This window comes from Buceros rhinoceros, unplaced genomic scaffold (genome assembly GCF_000710305.1).
Source record: "Buceros rhinoceros silvestris isolate BGI_N320 unplaced genomic scaffold, ASM71030v1 scaffold16503, whole genome shotgun sequence".
Lineage (NCBI taxonomy): Eukaryota > Metazoa > Chordata > Aves > Bucerotiformes > Bucerotidae > Buceros > Buceros rhinoceros.
Window position 1 is genome coordinate 2239 of NW_010401947.1, and position 9958 is coordinate 12196.

The 9958-nt window shown below is 40.7% G+C and overlaps 1 protein-coding gene across 1 annotated transcript in view; it reads left to right on the forward strand.

Moving 5' to 3' along the window:
- Positions 1 to 279: 279 nt before the first annotated feature.
- Positions 280 to 9958, forward strand: part of INPP5K (inositol polyphosphate-5-phosphatase K) — an 11437-nt gene continuing 1758 nt past the window's right edge. Inside the window, exons 1-9 of the mRNA XM_010132472.1 lie at positions 280 to 383; positions 1071 to 1179; positions 3343 to 3459; positions 4071 to 4243; positions 5366 to 5477; positions 6017 to 6126; positions 8440 to 8632; positions 8864 to 9001; positions 9494 to 9577. Of these exons, the coding sequence (XP_010130774.1) occupies positions 364 to 383; positions 1071 to 1179; positions 3343 to 3459; positions 4071 to 4243; positions 5366 to 5477; positions 6017 to 6126; positions 8440 to 8632; positions 8864 to 9001; positions 9494 to 9577 (1056 nt within the window). The 5' untranslated portion in view covers positions 280 to 363. The remainder of the gene's footprint in view (positions 384 to 1070; positions 1180 to 3342; positions 3460 to 4070; positions 4244 to 5365; positions 5478 to 6016; positions 6127 to 8439; positions 8633 to 8863; positions 9002 to 9493; positions 9578 to 9958) is intronic.

Here is a 9958-nt window from a genome sequence, read left to right on the forward strand (position 1 = left end):
TCTCGCACTCTAGATGAAGCTTTCCTTATCTGGGGGAAAAAGATGAAGGATAAGTGGCAAGAATTCAGGTTTTGTTCCCTCTAGTTGATTGGTTTTGCGTTGTTGGTTTTTTTTAGCTAATATACAGAATTGTGATTGATGAAAAGTGACAGAAAATCTTTGTTTCCCATTGATAGAAGTCCTGTGGGGAAATTAAGACGCTCTTTGGGCTGGTTACCTGTTCACAGTTCGATTTTAGCATTGGTTCCTTGTGATTTCTGTTTGTTTGTTTGTAGACTGCACTTAGTTACCTGGAACGTGGGCACAGCTTTTCCACCTCCTGATGTCACTAGTTTGCTTCAGCTCAATTCCCTGGGCCCAGCTATGGATATGTATGTTATAGGGTAAGTATGTACTGAAGAACTGGCTCTGGGAGTTTACGGGAAAAGTGCAGCATCGCAACAGCTTTCAGCCTGTTTTGGGAGGACTGTGCAGTGTGAATCACTGCCGAGGAGGTGCTTAACGTTATTGCTAACAGAAGGTGAAGACTGGAGTTAGAGATTCTAGAACAGGGATGATTTCTAGCGAGAGAATCTTCTCTCTTTTCTGCTGTATTTTGTCACAAACCAGAATATCTATTGTCTAAACACAGACAAAGGTTTTGGCTGCTGTTTTCTTTCTTGGCACGTAGAGGCATATTCATTTTGGTGTGAAGGTTACCCAAAATCCAGCATGTTTTGAATTGGTGCAAGCTTATTAGGCACAATATGCCATCATGTTTTCCAGACTTACTTGAAATTTTAAAGACCTGACAGTCGGGTTATTTGTCGTAACATATCTTTGAGTTTAGCATTGTCTTAAACTCTGTCTTCAGCTGTATATAAGCTGCTGTAACTTTGCTTTTCTCAGCGTTAGATGTGTTGGACCTGTGGTTGGGTTAAACTGCCTGTAAATGAAAAACAGAACAGCAAGAAATTTCTGACTTAACACTGAGAGAGGTCTGTTAGGATGCTGTCGTCTGTGTTTTGAAAAGGTTATATGAATTCTGTCAAAATCAAGTGGTACAGTGTCAGTAATCTTGATGTGCTCAGCTTACAGGAGGTGAACTCAAGAATCACAAATTTTCTGTCTGACTTGGCATTTGATGATCCGTGGAGCATTTTTTTCATGACTGTATTGTCTCCGCTGGGATATATCAAGGTAATTGTTTACATCTTTTAAGTGTCACGGCAGTGAAGGAAAATGTCTTCCCAAGCTCCATTCAGACTTTTTTCCCCCTTAAACTCCCTATAAAATATAAATCGAAGGGGGGGTTGCATGTCAGCTGCTTTCATAGGTACACGCAGTTAGAAGTGATTCTTCATCATTCTTGTTTTTCCTCGATTTGTTGATAAAGGCAACTTTGGTTTTTCCCTATTAATAGCAACATCTTTAATTTTAGCAGTAAAAATGGGTCATAGCGTTTTTCATTTCTTACTTCGAAGAGTTGGGCAGTTTTGATGCTTTTGCAGCTCAGATGTCAAACAGCCAGAAGTTGTTTGCATTTGCTGCCAGTGGCCTGTCTAAGTGCCATGTGGTGAATAGAAGAACACTCCTGTTGCAATAAGAATACGTTTTTCAAGGAACAGAGTAATGAAGCTTATTTCAAATGAAATGTGATGTAAACTTAACACTCAACAGCGTATTTCTTGAGGCCACAATATCTCTTGTGCATAGAAATTTTTTTGGCTCTGTGCAGAATTGGGGAACTGTGTAGTGAAGCTTCTGATGTAGGCTGTGTAAGTACCTGCTTTCCCTATAAATAGCCAGAGCAATGGCAGTGATTTTCATTAAGGTTGGTAAGGTTTCTTTCTCGTTTATTTTTTCCAATTCATTTTCAGGTGGAAATAAATTGCGTATATCTAAAACAGGATTTTCGTGGGTAAATACATTTTTTCTGAGGACTTTATTTTTAATTAAAGACCTTGAACATTGTGTGGTATTTTAAATGACAAGATTTTTGGCAGTATCAGGGCTATGAGATCAGCTAAAGTACCAGCTATTGTAATAATGTGAACAATAATTATAGGAGAATATCCTGAATGTCTCTAATAAAGAGATGCTAAAAGCCTTTTGAATGTTGTATTGGTTTTCTAAATCAAGCCTTATTTCAGGGTGATTTTGCTGAGATGATTGTAGTATCTGCATGCTAATCAGACTCGGTAATTTTGCCATTCTTTTAACTGTAATTAACCAAAACAAAGGACCCATTGGGAATTAGAAAAAAGGAAAAAAAACCCATTGTTCATTCTAGTGTAAGTTGTTGCTGATGAACGTTCAAAATCTGGCTGTGGGCTGATATTCAGGCCCTGTATAGGGGCAGTTAAAAGAATTCCTAGTGGTATGCGTGGTTGATTTTGAATTCTCCTTTATCTCTGTGGCACTTCGGACACACTAATGAATGGATGCTGCCACCTAATGGTTTTCTGCAGGACTTGATGAGCTCTAATAATAAGAGGGGACTGTCAGGCCAGGTCAAAATCAAACCAGGCAGTGAGGAGAGCTTCTGCTAAGACTTATCTGGGAGGTGAGCTGAGGAGGAGAGGAGGCGTTACCCCTTCTTTGCTGACCTGTGACATGGTTGGGCGTAGTTGTCATACTTGGGGGATTCTGTCCCTTCGATAACAGGGTCCATTTTCAGAGTGTTAAGTGGGTTGGAGTCAGTCAATTCTTTCACCATAAACAGAGTCATGCCCCCTCTATGAAAGGCCTCTGCTCGATTTGGCGTTATGTGCTGGTGGGGCTAGTGCTAGTCCCAGCAGAGGAGTGATCCATTGTGTTTTGATGTTCAAGACCTACAGAGAGAAGAGGTTTCATATGGGCCTTGAGAAATGTCTGGGGACTGGCCCACAGCAGAATGAAATGCAGCAAATAATACAGGAATTGAGAACGTAATCATGGGAAGGAGAACACTGGTTACACCAGATGACTGACCAGATACAAGTATTTATGTGTTATCTAGGAATTGTGATCCATCGTAACAAAATACTGAACTATTTGAAAATATTGAAAATATTGAACTATTTGAAAAATATTGAAGAGTTCAAGGACAATGAAAACATTAACATATATCCTGAATTCATTTAATTGTCTGCGTGTGGAGGCAAAGGAAGGGGGAATTCTGCTTTAACATTTGGGCAGAGTTTGTGTCCTTCCCCAGCACCTGTACAGATTTGGTGTTCCAACTGGTGTTAATTGGCCTGGCGAGGGAATTGCATGACTTGGGCTATGGCATTCTTCACCTAAAAGCTCCTCTGAAGGAGACCCAAGGAATTCCAAATCCCTCCCTGGAAATGACTTTGCCTTCTTCCGTATCTCTTGCAGCTGTCCTCTGTTCGCATGCAGGGGTTGCTGCTTCTGGTCTTTGTGAAGCATGTCCACCTGCCTTTCATCCGGGATGTTCATACCCACTACACCCGCACAGGCCTGTATGGATACTGGGTAAGGGAGTGCCTGGGACTTGATAGCCCTGGTGGCTTACAGTGGTGTGTGCCTCTAAGTGGTGTTGTGGTGGCAGGGTTTCCTTAAAAACAAACAAACTGACGAGCAGTGAGACTCGCTTGTTCGAACTCGAACTTGTATGGAACTGCGCAGCACAGACCATAATTTTACCGGTTTATTAGCTGATATACACCAACTTATGTAGGAAGAAATTGTATTCATTTCAATCTAAATAGCAAGATTTAAAAATTGGTAGGTGGCATTAATAGTTACGTTTGCAGGTGTTGACAGTGGTTTCAGAGATCGTTGTTATCTCCCATACCAGGGGAACAAAGGAGGAGTCACCATTCGCCTGTCCCTCTACGGTCATACAGTTTGTTTCATCAACTGCCACTTGCCAGCTCACATGGAGAACACGAACTTGTATGGAACTGCACAGCACAGACCATAATTTTACCGGTTTATTAGCTGATATACACCAACTTATGTAGGAAGAAATTGTATTCATTTCAATCTAAATAGCAAGATTTAAAAATTGGTAGGTGGCATTAATAGTTACGTTTGCAGGTGTTGACAGTGGTTTCAGAGATCGTTGTTATCTCCCATACCAGGGGAACAAAGGAGGAGTCACCATTCGCCTGTCCCTCTACGGTCATACAGTTTGTTTCATCAACTGCCACTTGCCAGCTCACATGGAGAACACAGAGCAGCGACTGGATGACTTTGAGAAAATTCTGGAAATGCAGTTTGAAGGAGAGAATATTCCAAGTACCTTGGATCACGAGTGAGTTGAGTTGTTCAGAACCTGTTCTGTCTCAGGGTTTCACTTGGGCGACTAAGTGAGCTCTTGTTCCTTAATTCTGCGGGAATTAGTTGTACATCCCACTGTTGTCATGTGCTGGAGTCGAATGATGATAATAGAACCACTGACAAAAGAGTTGAGAAAAACATTTTAGTTTGGTAATTTTTTAATATCCATAAAACTGCCAGGACAGACAAATCTGGGATAGGTTGGTGATATCACCTCAGTTGTTAATAAGTTCATTACAACAGGGCAAAAAAGTGTGACGCGTGAGTATCAAAATCATTACTTTTCCTACCTTAATATCACTTCAGTTGTTAATGAGTTCATTACAACAGGGCAAAAAAGTGTGACATGTGAGTATCAAAATCATTACTTTTCCTACCTTAGTATAACTGGTATTTCAATTTCATGTGTTTCATTTTCCTGATGATGTCCATGGGCTTGTACCAAATCACTGCCACTGTCTTCTAAGAAGAAATTACAAAGGGCATTAAAATAAGTTTGGTTTCCGTAAGATCGAGTGTGGGGTATCCACTCCTGAACAGTAAGTTGAAAATAGGGATTTTCAGGCAGAAATCTATTTACTTGAAGAGGCAGCGTTCCTCTTGTTTAAACAGTGCTGATGAACACTCCAGTGCTTCGTCATGATGACTTGCTGTCCTAATAATGACAGAACACCCAGTGTTTATCCTTGCTTCCCCAAGGCGCTAAACCGGAGCTCTGAGCTGGTGGATTAACATAACCAGCTGGTGTGTGGGTCACGAATGTTGTGAATTCTTTTACTTACTGTTAACAACTCAATTCTAAACTGGCTGTAGCAGGGATGTCGGTCGGTAGGGGATTTGGGGGGAGTTCAGACGCAGGCAGGAATGAGCAAGTGACTTAATTTACTATTCCAATTCCTGTACCTTTTTTGTTTCTCAGGGGGTTATCCGGGTGTGAGCTTGTCTGTAACTGCTTAATGTTTGTGTTCAAGCTGTTTGGCTTAAGTAATGTAAGTGATTAGAGCACCTAATGAGCGTAGTGGCTTACATTCTGTTGAATTCTTCCCTTGCGTTAATGGATTCTTATCCATCTTCCTTGGGTTTGTTTTTTTTTAAGTGTTCTCTTCTGGTTCGGAGATCTAAACTTCCGGATAGCAGATTATGGCATCCACTTCGTCCGCGAGTCGATCAATAACAAGCGTTACAGTCTGCTGTGGGAGAAGGACCAGGTGTGTGGTCGTAAGCTGTTCGGGGCTTGTGTCGGCTTGGTTTGGATTTAGTGCATGCAGACAGAACAGGTAGTTAATGTCACCTCTTGAGTTTCTACTTTCTGTTAAAGAACATGAGTTCAGAGTAGTCACGAGGAGGAACAGATGTAGCTGTTCACTCTCTTACTTTTCGGAAGCCCTAATTAATTGCAAACTTTTTCCGCTTTTGTTTAGTTTCTTACTCATTTGCAGTACAGTGTTTGACTGAAACTTTCTTTGAACTTCATGGCTTGCGAATTGTTCCTCACTTTAGTTTCTTCTCCTTTTTTCATCTCACTAGAGTTATTTTTAAGAGAAGCCTGTTACAGAAACTTCTAAACAGATTGTGTCCCGAGTCCTGGCAATAACAAAGAGGCACTTCTGAACTTGTCTTTCCAAATCCCTTATACTGACTGAGGTGTTGAATTCTTCTGGGAAGATGCTTTCTTGTCTCCTTCCCAATCGCGTTTGAGCTCTGATTTTTAAGCATAATCTTTAAAGGTTACTTTTTATCTCTGCAGTTAAATATGGCAAAAAAGAAGGAAGCATTTCTTCAGGAATTCATAGAGGGTCCTCTGCAGTTCAAACCCACCTACAAGTTTGACCTGTATTCGGATGTATATGATACAAGGTAAAGCATAATAAGACGAGTTTAGCCATGGAATATTAGAGAGAATGTGGTGCTTGACTACATACTGCTTTAGTGAGCAAACCTGAATTTCCCGAATGTCCTAGTTAACTGGGACTATTGAGCTGTTCTCTTGGGCTCATTCAGTGTTTAGATCTGAATAAATGAATATTTCTGGCTGAAGAAGCCTGAGTCTGCTGATTGCGTGAGGGCAGTAGTGAAACAACCCAGCTTTCTTTTTGGAAAGACTAGATTAACAGAACAAACCAGTGCTTGTTTAAGCCACTTCTTTGTTCTTTAATACTAAAAGTGCCCACTGGTTGTCAGAAATGGACAAAAGGAAAAGAGTAGTTGTCTGCAATTTTTGTTTTCCTTCTCTGTTTAAGCATTTCATTTGATACTGCTGGTATTTGAAAATGTGAATGTGTCTTTATAAATTAAGTTGAAAATGGAATAGCTTAAGTTTCCAAAGTTTTTCTCTGATGCTAATGTTTGTTGTTAAGTGTTAGTCTTATCTTTCAACAGAAGGATAAGTTCCTGTCCAGACAGGAGCTTTGTACTGATCTTTTTCTTTATTTCCAGAGAGCAGAAGTCCCTGTTTTGGTTTAAGTAAGAAGAAAACTTTCTGGATTTCATAGATTTGTAAATATTTCAGAATCAAAACAATGCTCCTTCCTGAGCTTTTGATTTGATTTTTGTGAAATATTTGAAAATCAGATGACAGCTGATTTTCTTCAGGGATTTTCTGAACCTGTCTGAAAGCTGTAGTGTGATCTACTCTGCTGCTGCACTTACTATTGGAAGTTTATTCATTCGGATCTAAAGACATTTTGTTCCCTAATTGGGTGTGAAGAGATATAATGGGACCAGCAGTAAACCCAATTAACAAAAACCACTTAGAATGCCTCGGACTGGACTATTATAAGGACAGCTCATAGCTTGGTTGTTTGTGTTGGCTTATTTAAAGAACAAAAAGCACGCTTACGCAGACCATGTACCTTCTGCTGGTGTGAAAGGCAGCAGAGGTGTTTGGGGTGGGTGGGCGGTGGCCAGCAGGCCTCCAGGCCAGCAGCCATGAGCAGTGCACTCTGGGTGAGACACATGCCCCTGTGTTATCCTTGGGACTTTCGCAGGGTGGATCTCGAGCTTTTGTTTCCCTTCTGACATGCCGTTTTCTTTAAGAGACTGAGTGTTTTAACTTAAGCTGTTCTTCTGGTATTTTCTCGCACAGCAGAGCAGACATGCTGCAGCTCGTAGAGATTTCTGTCGGTTTATATAATTACTGGAGTAAGTGGGGTTTGGTCCCTTAGTCATTTAAAATCTTCCCACCTTACCAAAGATGAGTCAGACTTGTGTATGGGAAGGGGTAAAACAGAAGTATGCTGAATATTGAACTAAATGGCATTTCCGGTTTATGATGATTTTGATATTCAGAGTTATTAAACTGACAGTTTTCCTTACACATCCTGCTCATTAACTTTTATAATTCAATCCCGTCCATTCTAATTCCTCTTCCATAGGGTATGATCTTTTCTCCATTACAATTTGAAGTGATACATCCATACAGAGAGTTGCTGTTAAGTCTTCCTCCCACCACAGAGAGAACCACGAAAGGCTCATGGCTTCTGTTGTTATTGATATGGTATAAAAAGAAACTCTGAACTGTGATTACAGTTTGATGTATAACACAATGCAGGCACAACTTTCTTGATTGTGAAATTTTTAAAGCCTTTTGTTAGGGAGACAGCAGTAGTTTAATGACTTACAGGCCAGTACAAGTTAGAGGAACTGTAAAGCATTGCTGTGTCACCTCTGATTAGTATAAACTACCTAAGTTTGTCCTTTTTTTGTTGTTAAAAGAAACTTGTTCTCAAATGTTTTTAATAATTTCAAACATCTGACTCTGCCTATGTCTTAACTCTATGCCCCTTTTCTCAGAATAACTGCCTGTTTGAAGCTTGGGGCACTTGCTGGATTATCTCAATGTTCTCGCATGTTGTTATGGAATGTTTTAGGAGAAAGTATCATTTCCTGTATGAAGCTGACTAACCCAATGAAATGCCCTTCTCCCCTTCATTTTACTCCTCTTTCAGAAACGTATGAAACTTATCTGTGGTAAATGGTGTTGAGTTCAAATTAAGGAAACCTTGGTGTAAAGCACATGAACAGAGCTGTAAAATGAAGCTTGGATGCGATTGCCTTCTTCTATTAATATGTATCTGACAGTCTTTCAACTTTGAGTAGATTTTGCACAGTATTCTTAGCTTTTGGCAACTGTTTTTCTTCTCATCTCACTTCGATCTTACACTTTTGCAGTGAGAAGAAAAGAAAGCCAGCGTGGACCGATAGAATTCTTTGGAGAGTGAAAAATCTCTGCCAGCGTGCGTCAAAAGAAGGCGAATTCTCTGAAGAAGAGCAGACCATTTCTGTTACTTTGAATAACTATATCAGCCACATGAGCTATGGCATCAGTGATCACAAACCCGTTACAGGAACTTTTGAGCTTGAGGTGCTGTCCCAGTTATGTTAAGAAAAAGTTTGTTTTACTAAGTCATGCCTAACAGAAGCTGGTTTTCTAAGCTTTGTAGGTCATAATCTCTGTTTCGCTCTGATGCTAGTGAAGGCAGCAAATTGCTTTCAGGTTATTTCCATTCAGCTAAGAGTCCCACAGCAGAGAACAACCTGAAGAGAGAGCTGAAGGAGTGACAGACTTGACTTTAAATTCTGTTCTTTTGTCTAGTTGAAGCCTCTTCTATCAGATCCTTTGGTCACTCTGAATCCAGAGGGCGAGTGGAGTGCGGAACATGACGTTCTAATCAGCTACTCTGCAGTGCCTGAATTCCGAAGCAGCGCTTGGGACTGGATTGGACTCTTCAAGGTAACGTTACTGCATCAGGGCTCTTTAAGGAGGATGGTGAATATGACTGGAGGAGGCGGCTGATAGTCTTCTAACGTAGGACACTATGACTCTTGCTAGCCCAAAACTCTCTGAAATAGTCGTGTGTCCTGGATTGCTGTGAGTTTCTGTGTGCTGACACTTCAGTTACATGGCACGCAAGTTCTTTTGCAACCTTGAAATTCTCTGCTAAGATAATGTGGTGATGTATTTAAATAACATGATGCAGCAGCTGTGAAAAGGAATTGTCCTTGCCTAATGCCTGCAATACAAAAGACTTCTACAGCAAAGAGCACTTGCACCCTCTCAGAAACAAAATATTTGTGCGTGCTCCCAAAATGTTTTGATCCTAAAAGTGAAGTGTTTTAATTACTTCAGTGAAGTAGTAAACATCTGTCTCCCAGGTCTGAGTTTTACATGTAGAATGGGGTTTGTTTCCTTCAGAAGGCTGATGGTTTGCATCCTTCTTTGCAGGTGGCTTTCAGGCATTCAAACGACTACGTTACTTATGCTTGGGTGGAAGATGATGAAATTTCTTCTAACAAAGACAGTAAACAAGTAAGTTGCATTTTTTTCTAATGTAGTTTCTCATAGAGTCATGTTCAAGGTCTGTTTGTTCCATAACCCCTTCTATTTGCAGGTCCTTCCTGTAAGTTAGCATCGAGTTTACAAGAGCCCAAGTTGTATTCTATCAGTATCCTGAATATCAAAATTTCTCTTTTATCATTGTTTCCTAGCGCTAAGCTTAGGAATCTGAGCTGATACTGTGGACTGCAGTTGAGGAGCTGTGGGTCTTCAGGCCAGCGCAATCCCGCAGCGGTGGGTTTGCTCTGGTGTCTGAGGGCGTATTGCCACTAGGAGGCATTTCATCTCCCCCCCTGCTGCTACTGTGGCCTTCCTCCTTCCCTTCCAACCATTCTGGGTTTCTTCTTGCTTCCT